The sequence below is a fragment of the Pan troglodytes genome, chromosome 5, assembly GCF_028858775.2.
Source record: "Pan troglodytes isolate AG18354 chromosome 5, NHGRI_mPanTro3-v2.0_pri, whole genome shotgun sequence".
NCBI classification, from domain to species: domain Eukaryota; kingdom Metazoa; phylum Chordata; class Mammalia; order Primates; family Hominidae; genus Pan; species Pan troglodytes.
The window spans coordinates 50,817,829-50,840,355 of NC_072403.2; the positions used below are offsets into that span (position 1 = coordinate 50,817,829).

The 22,527-nt window shown below is 34.5% G+C and overlaps 1 protein-coding gene across 23 annotated transcripts in view; it reads right to left on the bottom strand.

Moving 5' to 3' along the window:
• Positions 1-22,527, bottom strand: part of SUPT3H (SPT3 homolog, SAGA and STAGA complex component) — a 557,558-nt gene that overhangs the window by 110,300 nt on the left and 424,731 nt on the right. For all 23 annotated transcript variants that reach the window (XR_680802.5, XR_010158028.1, XR_002944240.3 and 20 more), the window contains one exon: positions 6,881-6,991. Coding sequence is in view for 19 of the 23 variants with exons in the window: in XM_054685865.2 (XP_054541840.1) it covers positions 6,881-6,991 (111 nt within the window). In the remaining 4 variants the exon portion in view is untranslated. The remainder of the gene's footprint in view (positions 1-6,880; positions 6,992-22,527) is intronic.

The following is a 22,527-nucleotide window of genomic DNA, read 5'->3' on the forward strand; positions in this document are numbered from 1 at the left end:
AGGAGAAACTAAAATAGATTTAGGCATTACAGATGGGATTATGTCATCACACTCGGCGAACACAGTTTCCTTACTCTGGCTTTCAAAATTACAGACCTGGGTTTATATCAGCAATTTACAGCACTTCCCATTGAGAGCTAGGCTTGAGTAGGTAACCATGGGTACCACCCACTGCTTGTAAATAGTGAAGATCTAGATAAAACATGTCTGACCACCTTCCCTGTGACATAAGAGAACACTAGACTACCCCTCAGAGTATTTTCTCTAAGAGAAAACACCAAATGCTCTAATCATAACATTTTAAAATGCTCTTTACTTCTAACCCTGAACAAGTAAATTCTAAGAATGTTTTTGTTAAAATCATTACCATTACCATTCAAAAGCATTTGAATTTTTAGGTTGTGAAAAAAATATTCTTCAAACAAATGCCAATGAATTTTCTGATGGGACAATTCATTTAAACCTTTGTTACACCCATTTTTAGACCCTGATGCCCTTCCTAAATGTTGTATTCTTTATATATTCAGGTAGTACATACAAAACACTATCAATAATTTTGGAAAATAATACAGAATAGAGAACAGAAAGACCCGCGATACGCTTGTAGTAATTTAACAAATGATAAATAAAGTAATCCTAATAAATAGGAACTGGATAGATTACTCATTTAATTGATTGGCATATTTTGATATTTAGTTTTTATATTATAGAAACTCTCATACCATATATTAGATAAAAATGTAGAATTATAGTTGAATAAAAAATAATTAAAAATACAGATGTGTATTTAATCTCAGGTTATACAATTTTTAAATCATAAGACAACAGAATATTATAGAGGAAAATACCAGTAGACCTAACTACATAAAATCCTATATATTGAAAACATATCAAATTAGAAAAAAATTAAGATAAATGGAGAACTGGGAAAAATACCTGCAACAAACCTGACAAAAAGTTTTACTGTTCATAATTGATAAATGTCTTAAAAATTTTTTTAATTACAAAAATTTATTCACATAAGTTAGTAGATTCATACAAATAAATCTAATGCCCTACAAAAAATGGCAAAGACATAATTCAATTCAAAGAAATACCAATTATTAGTAAATATATAAAAATGTTCAATATCATTAGTTATCAAATACAAATTAAAACAAAAATATCCTATCACTCACTAGCTGTATGTTAACTTGGGAAGGCTAGTAACAGTCTGTTAGTTTTCTCATCTATAAATTAACAATAGTTTCTATTTGTTAAGGTCGTCATGAGGCCTGTGTGAGTCAGTACAGTGCAGTGCATGATGCATGAGTGCTCAACAAATATTAGCTGCTATAATTGCTACTTTATTTTTGCCTGGAAAATGACAAAAATAAAACTGATAATATTCAACGCTGATTTGAGTTTATACTCTCATATACCACTTACACAATTACCAAGTCATTCATGTTTTCTAAGAATTATTTTGGTAAGATTATCAGGAAATTTAAAAGGTCCAATCCTTTGATCCAGGAATTTCACTTCTAGTAATCTATCATAAGGAAACAACTAGATAGATGGATAAATATTTACATACAAGAATATCCACTATCACTATTTATAACCTAAATAAAGAACAAAATGGAATGGTTAAGTGAATAAAGGTACAGTTAGATGTATAATGTGTATTATGAAGCTATTACAAATCATGTTTTTAAGGACTACATAATATACTATAAAATGATAAGTAACAATATTAGAATAATCTCAATTTTGCTAAATTATTAATATGTATATACAAAGAAAAAGGGCAGGATGAAAAGGTAGTGATATATTAACAGTAGTTATCTCTAGGACGTAAGTTTTATTCTATTCTTTATTTTTCTATATTTTCATAATTTTCTAACAGTAGCATTTCTTTCATAATGAGTAAACTGAAGAAATTTTAAAAGTTGAGAAAAATAAGCCCAGTAATTAAAAAATGTATCAACTTTGATATATTCATCAATTTCTGAAAACCTTTTCAATAACTTATGCAAATATGTAAAATCACAAACACTGAAATTGAAGAAACTTTATAAATTAGGTCACCCATTTGTTCTTTAGATTTCTGTTCCACAGAGCTAGTATGCAAAACCTAGCTGGTATGCAAAAAATCGGGTGGTAAGTATGTACACTCAGTTGCTAAGACTTATTTATGATGATCAGTGATTAAAAAAACAATTATATTCTTTAACCGTTATTAATCCAAAGAGTAAAAATGATCATTTATTTTCAGGAACAATAATTTTTACATGGTATTTAAATTTTAATGGTACAAACTATTAGTCCATAAACAAACCACATTATTATTGAAATTTTTAGTTTTTTTCCGGGCTTATAGAGTAAGGCCAGATAGCCTCGGTGTGTACATATGTGTGTGCACAGGCACACGCATTTGAGTGTGGTTGAGTGGAATGGTTTCCGCTTACTTTGTATTATTTATGTCTTTTAAAAAATATACCATAGCTACTACTACTTCCACTATTACTAATATAATTTATTAAGAGCTTACTATATGTTAATTAAGTTCACAGTACTTCTTAAATCCTATCATGAAGTATAATCTAATATCCTCACTTTAGGGATGAGGGAACAGCCATTAAGCGGTGAAGAAACCTGTGTAAGGCTACTCAGCTTGTAGGTAGCAGGGCTGGGATCTGGACCCTAGCCATTTAGCTCCAGGATCAAAGTTCTTAATCACCACACAATATAACTTCACATATTATCAACTACTATGAATAAAAATGCAATATAAGATGGCAAGCATCAAAATCACTCAGGACATTCTAGGTTGCAAAAGCACTCTAGAATACTGCAGATCATAGAATCTGAAGTGATTTTTAGAACTAAGAAAAACAAACAAGAAGCAAAAAAGTAAAATTAGTTTCTCTAAAGGTTCTTTAGAGTGTGTATACAGAAAGTGAGGTACGGTGGGCACAGTTGCAAAAGTGTGTATTTCAGGAGAAAGTGTTTGAAGCTAGGGGTTGGAAGGCCTGAATCTTAGCTCTGGTTTAATTTAATTTAATCTAATGAATAGCTTGACTTAGGAAAATTACTTAAGAAGGTAAGATACCTTCTCTTATCTTCTGTGTAGGATTGAGAATAAATGAGAATACAGAAAAGAAACAAATCACCAATGAAAACCAATATGCCAAAGAGAGTACTGTTGCTAACCGCTGAGTGGGGACGGATGGTATGTGTCTCCACAGCACACATGAATGTGGTGTTCACAGGTGTGTGGCAGGTGACTGATGTTTATGCCATTCTCCCTGTGTACTTCCTACTCCAGGAGCTACTACAATTCAAAGCATTGTTTGTACTCTTCTCCTTCTTCCCCAGCTAACATGGTTTTAAGTATTCCTTTCTTCTATCACTTTAAATAATCCCTAAGGTGAAAAATTCACTTACAATTCTTTATATAATGAATTATATTCCTGAAATTGATCATGTCATTTGGTATAAAATTATTTCAGAAGTCATAAAGTAGACAGAAAGATGACTCGCTAAAAGCAGATTTTTAAATATACTATCTGAATTATGTTTCCATGTAAACTATTAACTATCAAATTATTGGTAAATGGATATATATACACACATTGTTATGGGTATTCTAAATTAGATGTTACATTTAAATATATACCAAAAACTCTAGATTTGGGATGACATGCTATGAAGACAAAATCTCTATGCTTCATAAATATAAACTAGTTGTTCATTGGCATTTTAATTTATGAAGTACATTTTACATTGGAGGCAAGTCAGTTCAGCCTTTCTGTATGAAAATATAGGTGTCAATCTATGATTACTATAAAAGCAGTCCACATACCTTTTCTCTTGTTAGGAGCTGCAGCTCAAAGCCGAGGTGGCAAAGTGTCCCCACTGCAGCTTAAAGTACCATGTCAGGTCCTCAGAGTGGACCTTAGGGAAGCGAACATCAGCATCCCCAATCATGGTAAGTTTCTACCATGAGCTCCCCCTTTTTTTTTTTTAGCAGCTTGAGGTATGTGGGAGCCAAGACAGGGTGGCCGCGTTATTGACACACACAGTCTACAAATCCATCCCATTTTAATGAGATAATTTTTAACTTTAAAAGGAAGATTTATGTATTATATACCGTGAAACCTGTGTCACCCTGGTCATGCAATTCATGATATAAAAAAAGCACAGGTAGCCTGGGCGCTGTGGCTCATACCTGTAATCCCAGCACTTTGCGAGGCCGAGGTGGGTGGATCACCTGAGGTCAGGAGTTCAAGGCCAGCCTGGCCAACATGGCGAAGTTCTACTAAAAATTACAAAAATTAGGCTGGGCGAGGTGGCTCAAGCCTGTAATCCCAGCACTTTGGGAGGCTGAGGCAGGCAGATCATGAAGTCAGGAGATCAAGACCATCCTGGCTAACATGGTGAAACCCCGTCTCTACTAAAAAACACACACAAAATTAGCCAGGCGTGATGGCGGGCGCCTGTAGTCCCAGCTACTCAGGAGGCTGAGATAGGAGAATGGCGTGAATCCGGGAGGCGGAGCTTGCAGTGAGCCGAGTTCGCGCCACTGCATTCCAGCCTGGGTGACAAGAGTGAGACTCCGTCTCAAAAAAAAAAAAAGAAAAAAAATTAGTACAAAAATTAGTTGGGCATGGTGGCAGGTGCCTGTAATCACAGCTACTCAGGAGGCTGAGGTAGGGAGAACTGCTTGAACCTGGGAGGTAGAAGTTGCAGTGAGCTGAGATCGTACCAATGCACTCCAGCCTGGGCAACAGAGTGAGACTCCATCTCAAAAAAAAAAAAAAAAAAAAAAAAAGTGCAGGCATATTCACTCTTGTAGTGCGCAAATTCTCATAGCTGAAGAAAATGGAGGAGACCTTTCCAGGTGGTGGTCCCCTCCTGAGGAATAATAACACCTTGGGTGCCCCTCTGGGGTGGAGTTTGTTACCATTTGTTGTTGATTTTGTTTGATTGTTCTACTAGTGGCTAACTGAACCTTCCAGGTCATGGCTTGTTTTATTTTCTAGATGTATTTAAATTAAGCATTTTAAAATTGTGTCATCAGTTTTAAAAAGCCCATTCTTTATGTTTATTAGATCCAAATTAGCTTAGGCAATATCTGAAGCTAGCTTAAAGTACATTTTTATCATATACTAATACTACAGTCTTAGATTGTAAAAGTAGTAATACATAAGTACCAGGTTGGACATGGGGGAAAAGATATACACACACACGTATGTAAATAGTGTCATCAACCAAGATGGCTCTCAGGTGATCTGTCCAGTCTATTTTAAAAACAAAAACTTTGAAGAGAGAAGCAGCTACCGCTTCTTTTTGAGGAAATAATGCAGACTTCATGATTAGGGTGTTTTCTCCTTGTATCAGATACATTTTCCTTTATGTAATTTTATTCATTACTTTTAGTTACCATTTTAGGTTATTTCTCAAAAATCATGTTTCCCTTTGCTATCTTTTAATTGCTTCTAGATTATTATCAAACACTGCCTCTTTTTTCTTCTTTTTCCCTTCCACTGTCTCAACCTATTCGTCATTATTTGACTGTTATCGATGGATTTGATATTTTTAATCTTTCATTATAAGTTTTTTTTCACTTTCAGTTGGTTTTTAAATTCTTACTTCCAATTATCTCTTATTTTTCTCATTCATAATTTTTCATGTTCATCTTCCTTTTGGCCTGTCATTTAAAACAGCTTCACCCATCATGTAAAATAAACTTGATTTAATTATTTCTTTTCAATTATAAGACTTTAAAAACATTCATGCAAAAGGATATATTGCTTTAATCAGCAATATTAAAATCATGTTCTTATATAAGATAAACTTCAAATATTAAAAGTGCAAAGTTTCACCATTACAGAGAGCTTCTGGAGACATTTATAAAACATGTTCTTCCTGTTACACAGAGAATCTATCTACATAATTAACAACAACTAAAAAAAATAAAGGATGGAAAGAAAGCATTCTATTTAACTAAACATAAGGAAAAAAGATAATATAGACAAAATCATGACTTTTATGAATAGTAAAATCCACTCAGGTAAAAATGTATACTATGTAATACTTACTATTTATTTTCTCATTTGTTTATGTATAGTGTTATACATATACATTTTCATTAGCTTGTTAAAACAGAGTATCAAAAAAGTAAATCTGACTTTCCTCAGTTAGGTATATCAAACTTTACTTTCTGTTGAACTACTTCCTTATAAACAGAGTAGGACTTGAAGAAATTTCTCAACACAAATAAGATCTTTTTTTTAAAGGGCCATAAGATGAGCATTTAATTAAAACACACACACCTGCACACACTTTCTTTAGACTGTTGAAATATCAGGTCTTTAATTCCCCATTAAAACAACACAAAACCCTGACTATAAGTTTTCAAATCATTTGAAGATGTAAAAGGCTGTCTGCATTTCAGCTTAGTTCAAAGCCAGTAAAGAAATATCTCTTCTTCTTTCAACTAAAAGCATGTTTAGGAGAAGGATATCTGATAGAAGTGGTAATGCCAATCTAACCAATTTTAAAATATAAAGTGCTACTAGCAATATTTGGATACATATAATTTGAGAATAACGTTTTATAAACCTAAGCTTTGAAAAATAGAAACTATAAACCTCAACAAAAAAACTTAATTTGTAATTGAAAGAAAATAATATTTTGTAGAAAAAAAGTGTCCTTCCAAAAAGAGATGAAAATGACTTTCATTTCCCAAGAGAATTATGCCACTTTTATACAACAAAATTACAGTCACCACAAATTGCTTTCAACAATTCCATTGCTTCTTCATTTGACCACTTGAAAATCAAAATTCTTTCATATTATAAATATAACTTTTTATAACTCTGTTATTACGTACTGTGAATGGGGAAAGTGGGCCAATCCTGTGGCTGTAGCGTCGAATGGCCTCTCTGATGTGGCAGGGCTGGATGGCATCGCTGTGAGCCTCAACACCACAGGCTGCAGTGCTCTGCGACAGAAAAACACATAAATTGTTACTAAATCAAAAACACGCAACAGAACTACAGTGTATAAATATGAAAATAAACCTTTACAAAAGAGACCGGTTTTTCCCTTAGGATGCACATCACTACTGCCATATACTACATCTAAAAAAGAATTCCATTAACAAATCAAAGATGACTTTTACATGACCCCTTTCTAGCAGACCTACCAAATGCAATTTTTATGCCCACAATATTTCACCTAAGCCTGCATGTCAAGACACAGGAGAATACAGCCACTTGCCTGCAGATAAAAAGTGTCATGAAAGCTTACTGAAAGAACCACAGGAAGTTATTTTTTTAAAAAAACATTTTAACATTTATTATTATAAACGTTTCTTAGGAGCTTCTTTGGCACATTTCTGAAATAACTTGAGGGTCATCAACTTAAAATGAAAAATGTTAAATTATGATACATTTATTTATCATACCTGGGATTGTCATAAGACCATTTCAACTTGGTTTCTAATTTTCTAGGTATCTCAGGACAAAACAAAAACGAAACCAACAACTTTCTGTTTTAATTTGCCGCATCTGTAAAAGGCAGGTTTGCAAGCACAAAAAGATACAAGAAAGATAAGGATAATTTGCGATGAGAGTGTGAATACAAACTTAAGAAATTATAGATGTGCATATGTGTGTTCAGCATGATTTTTCAAAATAACTTATAGGGCTAGGGTTTAGCCCTACAAGTTACCAGCTCTGCCAAGATACATAATATCTCGGGCCTCGGTTTCCTCACCTGTAAATTGGGAAAACAATTATAATTGCTTGTAGGACTGTTGTGAAAATTAAATAAGTTGAAATACATAAACCACTTAGAACAATGCCTGACACATGCTAGGAAACTGTTTTATTTTTATAAAGAGATGATGTTTCATTTTGTCACCTAGGCTGCAGTGCAGTGGTGTGCTCACAGCTCACTGAAGCCTCAAACTTCTGGGCTCAAGCGATCCTCTGGCCTCAGCCTCTGAAGTAGCTGAGACTAAAGGCAAGTGCCACCACATCTGGCTAAAAAAAAGGATTAATTTCTTTAGAGATATGGTCTCGCTGTGATGCCCAGGATGGTCTTGAACTGCTGGGCTCAAGTGATCCTCCTGACTCAGCCTCCTGGGTAATGTTAGCTAGTAATAGTATTAGGTTATTTAAATTAAGTGTTAAAAATGGGATGGCTAAGTTTTTGAAATGGAAGCTCATTTACTTCAAAGTATAGTAGGTAGCAGATGGCAGGCCATCAACATTAAAGAATTAACTTGCATATTACTATAACGGGTCTAGAAGTCATTTGTAGTCACACAATTAATATTATTTGTTTTTCTGATAATTACTGTAATTTTTTGATAATACATTTTTTACTCTCAAATTTGCTAACCTCTATGGATAGCAATTTGGCAAAATCTTATAAAAATGAAAAAGAACAAACTCTTTTACTCAGCAATTTCACCTGTAAGAATTTATCCTACAGATATATTGCACAGGTACAAAATAATATATATACATAAGGATACTTACTATAGTACTAAATGTTCATTAATGAGGGATTGGTTAAATAAATTATCCATTCAAAGAAACAGAAACCAAAGCAACCACTGAAAAGAATGAGGCAGTTCCCTACATACTCCTATGGAGCTATCTCTAAGATATTATATGAAACACTGATCAAAAACTGAAGTAGGAGGTTTACTATGGTAAGTCTTCGTGTTCCCCTAAAATTTGTACGTTGAAATCCAAGCCCACAAAGTGATGGTATTAGGATAAGAAGCCTCTGGGAATTGATTTATCCACGAGGGTGGAGCTCTCATGAATGGAATTAGTTCCCTTTTAAAGAGACCAGGGAAAGACCACTCACCCCTTCTGCCATGTGAGGTTTGGGTGAACAGATGACTGCCTATGAACCAGGAAGCGGGCCATCACAAAACACTGAATTTGCCAATGTCTTAATCTGGGACTTCCTAGCCTCCAGAACTATAAGAAATACATTCCTATTGTTTATAAGCCACCCAGTTTACAGGATTTTGTTATGGAAGCCCAAATGGACTAAGATAGAAGCGTAAGTTAGAAAAATTTTGTGACTGCCATTTGTAAGATATGGAGACACATAAGCCAGCCTGGCTGAATCATGCTATTTTTGCCAAAATGTGACATTAAATTATATTAAAATGAAAACATTGAATTTTGTGAAAAATGTCATTAGAGTTTCCATTTTGCCAATTTCAGGTTTATCTGCCATAATTCAGCAACTGTTAACATTAGCATAATGAAGCTACTAGGCGCACTTTTATACTTTCTTGATTTGCTCATTGAGTTCTCCGGAAGCAAGCCTTTAAACGTTATAATACCAGTTTTTTTTTTTTCTACCTCAACAAATATCTTCACATTCTCTTTGTCTGTCAACATCTAGTCCTTTATCAAGGTGCTAATAATCTGTTCAAATTAAAAATGTATCCCAAGTTTAGAATTTTTAATATAGCAGTGATTCTAGCATTATATTCTTCAAAATTGCTTCAGAAGAATTAACATAAAATGTACATATTTGTTATTAATAATCTTATATCAGCTATAAACACGTGTGAAGAGCATTATACTTATACATCAATTCATCTTTAGCATCCTGATTAGGCCTAAATTTTACGATATTCTTTAAATTTTCAAAAACTAAACCCAAATATTTGACAAAATACTGAGTCCTGTTTATAGAGTATTTGCAGAAATCTCTCTGGGAAATAAACTCTGTATTTCTTTAAGAAAAGTACTAGCTGTTTGGAAAAGTTCTCCATATGTCAGGTCCTCTTCCTCTTGGCCGCATTCACACTCTATTCTTGCATCCTTCCATTTTCGTATTAATAGTTCTTCAACTAGAAACTGATGCTGGGTATTAGAAGCTGAAATAGCATATGGCGTTCTACATATTTTCCGGATTTGACTGTTGTCTCTCTGCTTTTCTTTGCCGGTTTACAATGAACAAAATATCTTAGCAGTTTAAACTCTCAACTGTGATGCAGGAAGTTATACTGAAACTTAGGTTTGCCTCTGGATCTCTCACTGAACCTTTTTCTCCCAACTTAAAAGTTCTTGGCAGGGTTAGTGTCCTATCCATTCTCAGCCTTCCCCTTACCAGAGTGAGTGTTTAAGAAGGATCTAGAATCTCAATCAACTGCATCTTATTCTTTCCACATCTATAATGGTAAACTAGATCTTTTGCTAAATGTAAAATCTTAAGTCTTACAGAGAAGTAACACTTACCTCAGACTAGAGCAACTGAAAGGCTAGTACTACTATTACTAACATTTTGCAGACCACAAAAGTTGATATGATCTGGCCAAGGAAGTATTGTCTTTCTCCTGTTACACACATAGCTCCTCCAAAGTTTCATCCTTATGGAGAATTTTTTTCACATGAAGGTGGGCCATTCATTGGCCAAAGGATATAGTGTACAACATATGTAATTTTCTCATTTAAAAGTTTGAGATGGTAACTGTTAAAATGTAGTTCTTATATAACTAGAAAAAGCTTTTATTTATTTTTTTCTTTGTATAAATGTGTGCAGTACAAGTGTGATTATGTTACATGCATAGATTAGAGTGGTAAAGTTAGGGCTTTTAGGATATCCATTTCTTGAGTAACATAGTTACTCATTAAGTAATTTCTCATCATCTACCCCTACTTACTCCCAACCTTCCAAATCTCCATTGTCTATCATTCCACACTCTACCTCTATGTGTACACATTATTTAGCTCTCACTTATAAGTAAGAACATGCAATATTTGACTTCCTGTTTCTGAGCTGTTTCACATAAGATGATTACCTCTAGTTCCATCCATGTTGTAAAAAATATTATTTCATTCCTTATTTCTTTTTTGAGACAGCGTCTTGCTCTGTCCCCCGGGCTGGAGTACAGTGGTGCGATCTTGACTCACTGCAACCTCTGTTACCCAAGTTCAAGTGATTCTCATGCATAAGCCACCCAAATAGCTGGGACTACAGGCACACCTACCACGCCTGGCTAATTTTTGTATTGTTAGTAGAGACAGGAATTTGCCACATTAGCCAGGCTGGTATCAAATTCCTGACCTCAAGTGATCCACCTGCCTCGGCCTCCCAACGTGCTGGAATTACAGGCATGAGCCACTGCACCTGACCAATTCTTTTCCATTTCTGAATATTATTCCATTGTGTATACATGCCACATTTTCTTTACCTATTCATCTGTTGATGGAAACTTAGGTTGACTGCATCTTTGCCAAAGTAAATAGAGGTGCAAATAAACATATGAGAGGAGGTATCTTTTTGATGTAATGATTTCTTTTCCTTTGACTAGATACCCAGTAATGAGATTGCTGGATTGAATGATAGTTCTATTTTCACTTAAGAAACAGCTATACTGGCCAGGCGCAGTGGCTCATGCCTGTAATCCCAGCATTTTGGGAGGCCGAGGCAGGTGGATCACTAGAGGTCAAGAGTTTGAGACCAGCCTGGCCAACATGGTGAAACCCCGTCTCTACTAAAAATATAAAAAAATTAGCCAGGTGTGATGGCACTTGCCTGTAATCCCAGCTACTCGGGAGGCTGAGGCAAGGGAATCGCTTGAACCCGGGAGGTGGAGGTTGCAGTGAGCCCAGATCATGCCACTGCACTCCAGCCTGGGTACCAGAGTGAGACACTGTCTCAAAAAAAAAAAAAAAAAAATCCGTACTGTTTTCAATAGAAGTTGTACTAATTTACATTCCCAACAACAGTGTACATGAGTTCCCTTTTCTCCATATCCTCATCAACATGTTATTTTCTCTTTTTAATAATAGCCATTCTGATTGGTGTAAAATGATATCTCATTGTGGTTTTAATTTGCATTTCTCTGATTAGTGATGTTGAGCATTTCTTTATATGCCTGTTGGCCATCGGTATGTCTTATTTTAAAAAATGCCTATTCATTTCCTTTGACTAGTTTTTAATGGGATTACTTGGTGTTTTTTTGTTGTTGTTGTTGTTTAGCTGTTTGAGTTCCTTGTAAATTCTGGCTGTTAGTCCCCCGTCAGATGCACAATTTGCAAATGTTTTCTCCCATTCTGTAGGTTCTTTGCTCACTATCTTTTTTTTTTTTTTTTTTTTTTTTTTGAGGCGGAGTCTCACTTTGTAGCCCAGGCTGGAGTGCAGTGGTGTAATCTCAGCTTACTGCAACCTCCGCCTCCTGGGTTCAGGCGATTCTCCTGCCTCAGCCTCCTGTCACTATCTTATTTCTTTTGCCATGCAGAAGCTTTTTAGTTTAATTAAGTCCCATTGTCTATTATTTTTTTTTTACCTGTGCTTTTGAGGTCTTAGTCATGAATTCTTCACCTAGACCAATGTCCAGAAGAGTTTTCCTCAGGTTTACTTTGAGTATTTTTTTATAGTTTCAGGTCTTATCTTTAAGTCTTTATTCCATCTTGAGTTGATTTTTGTATATGATAAGAGATAGGGGACCAGTTTCATTCTTCTGCATATGCTGATCCAATTCCCCAGCTCCTTTTTCTGAAGAGGGTGTCCTTTCCCCAGTGTATGCTCTTGTTAACTTAGGCAAAGTTTAGTTGGCTGTAAATACATGGTTTTATTTCTGGGTTACCTACTCTCTTCCATTGACCTATGTGTCTGTTTTTATATCAGTACCATGCTGTTTTGTTACTATGGCCTCACAGTATAATCTGAAGTCAGGAAATGTAATGTCTTCAGCTTTGTTGTTTTTGCTTAAGATTGTTTTGCCTATTTGAGCACTTTTTTGGTTCCATATGAATTTTAGGATTTTTTTTTCTAATTCTGTAAAAGATGGGGTTGGTATTTTGATAGAGATTGCACTGGATCTGTACAATGCTTTGGGCAGTATAATCATTTTAATGATATTAATTCTTCTGATCCATAAGCATGGGATGGTTTTCCATTTGTCAGTATCCTCTACAATTACTTTCATCGCTGGTTTGTAGTTTTCTTTGTAGAGATCTTTCATTTCATTGGTTAAATATTACTAGATATTTTGTTATTTTCTTTGTAGTACTTTAAATGAGATTGCCTTCTTGATTTCTTTCTCAGCTAGATTATCGGTGAATAGAAACACTACTGATTTTTGTACAATGATTTTGTATACTCAAACTTTGAATTCATTTATCAAATTTAAGAGGTTTTTGGTGGAATCTTTAGGTTTTTCTAGATATAAGATCATATAATCAGCAAACGGGAATAATTTTACTTCTTCTTTTCCAATTTGGATAACTTTTATTTCTTTCTCCTGCTTTATTGTTCTGGTTAGGACTTCCAGTACTATGTTGAATAGGAGTGGTTAAAGTGGGCATCATTGTCTTGTTACAGTTCTTTGAGGGAACGCTTTCAACTTTTTCCACTTCAGTATGATGTTGGCTGTGGGTCTGTAGTATGTGGCCTTTACTACTGTGAGGTATATTCCTTTTATGCCTAGTTTGTTAAGGGTTTTTATAATGCAGGGATGCTGAATTGTATCAAATGCTTTTTCTGTACCTATTTAGATAATCATGATTTTTGTCCTTCATTCTGTTTATGTAATGTATCCCATTTATTGATTTGTGTACGTTGCATCCTTGCATCCCTGGTATAAAACTGACTCAATCATGGTAATTATCTTTATGATATGCTAGTAGATTTGGTTTGTTAGTATTTTGTTGAGGATTTTGGAGTCTGTGTTCATCAGGGATATTGGTCTGTACTTTTCTGTTTTTGTTGTGTCCTTGCCTGGTTTGGTATCAGGATGGTAATGACCTCATAGAATTATTTATGGAGAATTCCCTACTCCTTAATTTTTTGGGGCAGGTTCAGGAGGACTGGTATTAATTCTTCTTTGTACACATTTGGCTGTGAATCCATCTGGTCCTGAACTCTTTTTTGTTGGGAGATTTTTAAATTACTGATTCAATCTTGGTAGTTGTTATTGGTCTATTCAGGATTTCTATTTCTTCTGGGTTCAATATTGGGAGGTTGTATGTTTCCAGGAATTTATCCATTTCTTCCAGGTTTTCTACTTTGTGAGTGTATAGTTGCTCATAATAGTCTGTGACAATCTTTTGTATGTTTGTGGTATCAGTTGTAATATCTCCTTGTTCATTTCTGGTTTTGTTTATTTGGATCCTCTCTCTTCCTGGTTAGTCTTGCTAGCAATTTACCAATTTTGTTTATCTTTTTGAAGAACCAACTTTTAATTTCCTTGATCTTTTGTATTTTTTTTGTCTTTATTTTTATTTAGTGCTGCTCAGGTCTTTGTTATTTCTTCTGATAATTCTGGGTTTGGTATTTTCTTGCTTTTCTAATTCCTTGAGACAGAATGATAGGTCATCAATTTGGGATCTTTCTGCTTTTTTGATATATAGGCATTTAATGCTACAAACTTACCTTTTGCAATGCTTTTGCTGTATACCACAGGTTTCAGTGTGTTGTGTTTCCATTTTCATTTGTTTCAAAAAATCTTTTAATGTGTCTTAATTTCTTCATTAATCCCATGATCATTCCAGAGGATATTGTTTAATTTCCATGTATTTTTATGCTTTCTGAAGTTCCTCTTGTTACTGGTTACAGATTTATTCCACTGTGGTCTGAGAAGATACTTGATTTTAAAAATCTCTTAAGACTTGTTTAGTGGCCTAACATGTGATATCTATCTTGGCGAATGTTCCATGTACTCATAAGAATAATGCATATTCTGTAGTTGTTGGGTAGAATGTTCTGTAAATGATTGTTGAAGTCCTTTTGGTCTAAAGTCCAATTTAAGTCCAATATGTCTTTGTTGACTTTCTGTCTCAACCATTTGACTAATGCTGTCAATAGGGTGTTGAAGTTGTCCATTATTACTGTATTGCTGTCTATCTCTTTAGGTCTAGTAATATTTGTTTCATGAATCTGAGCCTTCCAGTGTTGGGTGCATATATACTTAGAATTGTTTTAGCCTCTTGCTGAACTGATTTCTTTATTATTATGTAGTGACTTTCTTTGTCTTTTTTCCTGTTTTTGATACAAAGTCTGTGTTATCTAAGTATCACCACTGCTGTTCACTTTTGCTTTATATCTGCATGAAACGTCTTTTTCCTCCCTTTCACTTTCAGTCCATATATGTCTTTATAGGTAAAGTGAGTTTCTTGTAAGCAACATATAGTTAAATCATGTTTTGTTTTTTCCATCCATTCTGCCAATCTGTATTTTTTAAGTGGAGCATTTAATCCATTTATGTCACGGTTAATATTGATAAGTGAGGTTTTGCTCCTGTGATATTGTTAATTATTTTCTAGTTGTTTGATAAATTCTTTGTTTCTTTTTCTCTTTGTGGTTTGGTGGAATTCTGCCAAATTGCCATTTGATTCATTTCTCTTCCTTCTTTGTGTGATATTTTATAAGACCTGAGAATTTTATACTTTTGTGTCTTTGTATGACGGTGAATATTAACCTTTTGTTTCCATGTTTAGGACTCCTTTGAGCATTTTGTGTAAGGTCAGACTAGTGTGATGAAGTCCCTCAGTGTTTGCTTACCTGGGAAAAGCTATTTCTCCTTCATTTATGAAGCTTAATCTTACTGTATACAAAATTTTTGGCTGACAGTTTTTTCTTCTTTCAGTACTTCGAAAATGCCATCCCATTATTTCCTAGCCTGCCTGTAAGGTTTTGCTGAGAAGTCTGCTGTTAGTCTGATGGGGTTTTCTTATAGGTGACTGAAAAAGGTTTTCTTTAATTAAAACCAGAAAGGTGTTTAAGGAAAAAATAATAGAGGTTCACTAAATTCAAGGATTCATACATTATTATCTCTGGATGGGACATAAGAATGGTCTATTCTAAATGTTTCCAACTCCTACACAATTTTATAGATGAAAGAGTGAAAATACGGGACATGTCCAAGGCTACAACAATAGTATTACAGATATAACTATACATCGAATTTCTTGGCTTGTAATACACGTAGTGAGTGTAGAGATTTTATTATTATATGCAGGATTACTTGAACCATTATAGCATCATAGCTGAGGTTTCCAGTGAGTAAAACTCAAAATATAGCAAAAGTCTGAATATAGAAAGAAGTGTATAAATGAGTAGAAAAATAATTAAAGCCTCTGAAGTGGAACATTATTAATTCTGATGCCACTAATTTCAAATTCAAGAGAATACAGACATAGACTGGGATAATACTTTCCTCAGGAAAACTCTGTTGTAAAATAACTCCAATTTAATAGTTTTCAACAGGATTGGGAAGAAATGTTTAAATATACGGAGAAAAATGTAAAGAATTTCTAAAAACTTATAAAAAATTAATTTATGTATACATATCACTAGGTTAATTACAACTCCTTCTCACATACTTTGTGAATCAAATTAACTGAAGAGGTCTTTTAGGTAACATTTTGTTACCATAGTTTTAGCTACTGAATGAGTTGCAGAGTACAATAGCTGAAATTCTTACAAGCTTTGAATAGGTAATAAAAAAAAAAACCAAGTATATGAAAGCACTGAAGACTGATCAAAACCAGACTGAAGCTGGAAACGGTAGTATGTACTTTTAGAAGGGAATGTCAGTGGGTGGATTTCCTGTCTTTACAGTTTTAGCCTAAGGGCAGCATCCAGTGGGTAGAGGAGTGGCTAACATATAATCTTAGATCCTTGATAAACGAGATGCCAGAGTTCGGGCAATCACAGTAGGTGCGGAATGAGAAAGGAAATCCCCAAAGGGACAGAATAGAAAGAGGGGGAGCCCCAAATTCGGTGTACAAATTTTACCCAAATCTTTTTTTGTGGGTGGGGAGAGATGGGGTCTCACTATGTCCGGGCTAGTCTGAAACTCCTAGGCTAAAGTGATCTTCCTATCTCAGCCTCCAGAGTAGCTGAAATAATAAGTGCCGTCACGTATGGCTTTCCGCAAATCTTTTACTAACCCCTAAGTTCTTCCTGTATGGTAAAAATGCATGCAATCTCACTAAAGCAAAAAGAAATGAAAAGACATTCTAGTTGCTGCCACTGAAGAGGAGTTCAAAGTTTACAGGTGAGTCTAGAAAAGTAACTTCCCTGCTGAACACATATACCAACACCCCTACCACCACCACCAATAAAAACAATATATTCACAGGAATAAAACAGAATCCTAAAATGCCTATGACGTATTACTCACAATGTCCACTTTACAATTCAAAATTACCAGACATGCAAAACACAAGAAAGCATGACTTATATTCAATGGAGACCAAGAAAATTCACATATTTAATTTTGCAATCAAGAATTTTAAAACAGCAATTCTAACCATGCTCCAAAGCACAAAATAAAATACATTTGTAACAAACGGACAAATAAAAAATAATGATAGATAAATGGAAACTATAAAAAATCAAATAGAAATTTTAGAAGTATAAAATGAAATATCAGAAATAAAATATTACTAGATGGGTGTCACAGTAGATTGGAGCTGACAGAAAGAAATGTATAGAAGATAAAAGTTCAATAGAATTGCTCCAATCTGAAGAACAGAGAGAAAATATTAAAAGAGGAATTAAAAAGCACCTAAGTTACCTATGGAATAATATCAAAGTAACTAATACAATGTACTTGGAGTTTCAGAAGTGAAGGAGAGGGAATAAGGCAGAAAAAAATCTGAAGAAATAACTGCCAAAAAGTCCCCTAATTTGGTTAAAGACATACACTGTCTTTGATTCAAGAGATTCAAGATTCAAGAATTTTGGTGAATTTTCGGCAGGATAAATACAAAGAAAACCATGCCTATGGATATCATGGCCAAACAGCTGAACATCAAAAGTAAAAATACAATTCTGAAAGCATCCAGAGAAAACAACACATTAGACACAGGGAAACAATAATAGAAACCTACTGACTTATGATTAAAAACAATAGAGAAAAAAGTGGAATGACATCATTAAAATACTGAAAAATAAAACTTTCGAGACAGAATTCTGTATCTAATGAAACATCATCCAACAATGAAGAAAAAGTAAAGACTTTTTCAGAAATATCAAAACTAAGATAACCATCACTAGCTAACCTGCACTACAACAAATGTTAAACAAAATTTAGCAGAACAGAAAAGAAAAATGATATAAGAAAACTCTAATTATGAAAGAGAAATAAAGAACAATGGGAATGGTAAACAATAAGCTCTTTTTTTTAGTTGCTTCTCAGCCTTTTGGCTAAGATCAAGTGAAGCTCTATTTTTTCTCTTAGTTTCATTAAAACGCACTAGATTATTTAAGACAAAAATTACGGTATTATGGCTTATAATATATATAGATGTAGTATGCACGACAATTATAGCATAAAGGACCTGGACCTATATATATACAAGAGTCTTACATTTTATGTGACTTAAACAGTATAATAACTCCCAAGTATACTGAACATTTAAGGATGTACATTGTAATCCTTACCATGACTACTGAAAAAAGGATGCAAAAAGATATCATAAAGAAAGCAATATATAAATTAAAGGGAATTTCTAAAAAACACACAACCCAAAAGAAGACAGGAAAGAGAAACAGAAACAGATAAACAGTAAGAGAGGAAATAAGCAGAAAACAAATAGGAAAAGTTACCCTATATCCGACCACGTGAATTAATACATCAAATATCACAGAATTATGGACTACAATTAAAAGATACAGATGGGGGGAGGGCACAGCAGCTCATGCCTATAATCCCAGCACTTTGGGAGGCTAAGGTGGGTGGACCGCTTGAGCCCAGGAGTTTGAGAATAGCTTGGGCAACACAGTGAAACCCTGTCTCTACAAAAAAAAATACAATAATTAGCTAGGCGTAGTGGTGCATGCCTGTAGTCCCAGCTACTCAGGAGGCTGAGGTGGGAGGATTGCTTGAGCCTGGGAGATTCAGGCTGCAGTGAGCTATGATCATGCTACTATACTCCAGCCTGGGAGACAAAGCAAGACCCTCTCTCCAAAAAAAAAAAAAAAAAAAAAAAGAAAAGAAAAGAAAAAAAGATACAGACAGAAAGGAGGAATAAAGAAGCAAGACCCAATTATTTGCTGACTATAAGAGATGACTTTAAATATATTATATTTATCTTTCAATACAGGCATACCTCACTTTATTGCACTTTGATTTATTGTGCTTCACAGATGTTGTAAGTTTTGCAAATTTAAGGTTTATGGTAACCCTAAATCAAGCAAGTCTTACCAGTGCCATTTTTCCAAAAGCATATATGTGTCCAACTTTATGTCTCTGTGTCATATTTTGGTAATTTTCACAGTATATTTCAAATATTTTCATTATTATTTTATCTGTTATGGTGATCTGTGATCTTTAGTGTTACTATTATAATTGTCTTGGGGCGCCACAAACTGTATTCATATGAGATAGCAAATTTAATAAAAGTGTTTGTTCCGACTACTCCACTGACTAGCTGTTCCTCCATCTTTCTTCTCTCAGGCCTCCCTATTCCCTGAGACACAACAATACTGAAATTAGGCCAATTAATAACCCTACAATGACCTCTAAGTATTTCAGATGTAAGGAAGAGTTGCATGTCTCTCACTTTAAATCAAAGCCTACAAATGATTAAGCTTAGTGAAGGAGGCATGTTGACAGCCAAGACAGGATGAAAGCTAGCCCTCTTGCCCCAAATAGCCAAGCTGTGAGTGCAAGGCAAAGTTCTTGAAGAAAATTAAAAAATGCTGGTCCACTGAACACACAAATGATAAGAAGGTGAAACAGCCTTATTGCTGATATGGAGAATGTTTCAGTAGGATGAATAGAAGATCAAACTAGCCATGACATTTCCTTAAGTCAAAGCCTAATCCAGAGCAAGGTGCTAACTCTCTTTAATTCTGTGAAGGCCAAGAGAGATGAGAAACATGCAAAAGAAAAGTTAGAGGCTACCAGAGACTGGTTCATAAGATTTAGGAAAGAAGCCATCTCTATAATATAAAAGTGCAAGGTGAAGCAGCAAATGATGATGTAGAAGCTGTAGCAAGTTGTCCTGAAGGTTAAGCTAAGATCAATGATGAAGATGGCTACATGTAACAACAGATTTTCATTGTAGATGAAATGGCTATTAGAAGAAGATGCCATCTTGGCCATTCATAGCTAGAAGAGGAGAAATCAATGCCTGGCTTCAAAGCTTCAAAGCTGACTCTCTTGTCAGGGGCTCATGCAGCTGGTGATTTTAAGTTTTAGCTAGTGTTCATGTACCATTCTAAAAATCAGGATCCTGAAAAATTATGCTAAATCTATTCTGCTTATGCTCTATAAATGGAACAACAAAGCCTAGATGACAGCATATCCATTTACAGCATGGCTTATTGAATATTTTAATTCCAGTGTTGATACCTACTATTCAGGAAAAAAAGATTCCTTTCAAAATAATTACTGCTCATTGACAATGTATCTGGTCACCCAAGAGCTCTGCTGGAGAAGTACAAAAAGATGAACACTGTCTTCACGATAGCTAACAAAATCCATTCTGCAGCACAGTTCAAGAAATAATTTCAACTTTCAAGTTTTATTACTTAAGAAATATATTTCATAAGACTATTGCTGCCACAGATAGTGATTCCTCTGATGGATCCAAGGAAAGTAAATGAAAATCTTCTGGAAAGGATTCATTATTCTACATGCCATTAAGAACATCTGTGATTCACGTGAAGAGGTCAAAATATCAACATTTACAGGAGTTTGGAAGAAGCTGATTCCAACTATCATGAATGGCTTTGAGCGGTCCAGACTTCAGTGGAGGAGGTAACTGCAGATGTGGTATAAATGGCAGGAGAACTAAAAGTGCAGCCTGAAGATATGACTGAACTGCTCAATCTCATGATAAAACTTGAATGGGTGAGAGTTGTTGCTTATGGATGAGTCAAGAAAGTGGTTTCTTGAGAAGATGTCTATATCTGTTGAAGATGCTGTGAACATTTTTAAAAATAACTACAAAAACTCCTACAAATGACTTAGACTTAGTTCCATAAACTTAGCTGATAAAGCAATGTCAGGGTTTGAGAGAACTGACTCCAATTATGAAAGAAGTACTGCTATGGGTAAATGCTATCAAACAATATCACGTGCTACAGAGAAATCTTTCAAGAAAGGAAGAGTCAATCAATGTGGCAAACTTCATACTGTTGTCTTATCTTAAGATATTGCCACAGCTACCCCAACCTTTGGCAACCACCACCCTGATCAATCAGTAGCCATTAACATTGAGGCAAAACCTTCCACCAGCAAAAAGATTATGACATGCAAATGACTCAGATAATAATTAGCATTTAAAAAATAAAGTATTTTAAAATTAAGGTATGTACATGTTTTAGACATAATGCCATTGCAGACTTATAGACTACAGTATAGCGTAAACATAATTTTTATATGCACCAGGAAAGCAGAAAATTTGTGTCTCGCTTTATTGCAATATTCACTTCAATATGGTGGTGTGGAAACAAACCTGCAATATCTCTGAAGTATGCCTGCAGAAACATACAAATATATTGAAAGGAAGTGGATGGAAAAACATATTATGTAAACAGCAATCACATGGCTGGAATGGCTAAATCAATCACATAAAGAGACTTCATACGTACAGCATTTTCAGTAATAAAAAGAGATATTTCATAAATATAAAAAAGAGAGAAAATCCATGTTCATGGATTGTGAGACTTAGTATTGCTAAAACATATCCCAAACTGATGTAAGCAGTCAGCCTAATTCCTTTCAAAATCCCACCAGGCTTTTCTTTTTTCTCTTTTTCTTTCTTTGGCAGTAACTAACAAGTTGATTCTAAAATTTACATAGAAATGTGAAGAACACAGCGTGTCCATATTAAGCTTAAAAAATAACAGAGTTTGAAGACTTACATTATCATCAAATAAACACAAATGAAACTCCAAAAATAAATCCATTTAGATATATTGTTCAAGCAATCCAATGGGAGAAAAGAGTCTTTCAGCAAATAGTTCTGCAATAACTAGATATCCATAAGTAAAAATTGGATTTGGCTTCAACTCATACAATAAATGGACTTTAATTTGACCAGATTAATAGAACTAAATACAAAAACCAAAGAGATAAAGCTTCTAGAAGAAAACACAGGACAATATCATCATGACATGGGAGTAGCCAAAGGTTTCTTAGGACACAGGCAATAAATATAAAAGAAAAAAATTGTGTAAGGAAGGGATCCAGTTTCAGCTTTCTACATATGGCTAGAAAGTTTTCCCAGCACCATTTATTAAATAGGGAATCCTTTACCCATTTCTTGTTTTTGTCAGATTTGTCAAAGATCAGATGGTTGTGGATGTGTGGTATTATTTCTGAGGGCTCTGTTCTGTTCCATTGGTGTATATCTCTGTTTTGGTACCAGTACCATTCTGTTTTGGTTACTGAAACTGGATCCCTTCCTTACACCTTATACAAAAATTAATTCAAGATGGATTAAAGACTTAAATGTTAGACCTAAAACCATAAAAACCCTAGAAGAAAACCTAGGCAATACCATTCAGGACATAGGCATGGGCCAGGACTTC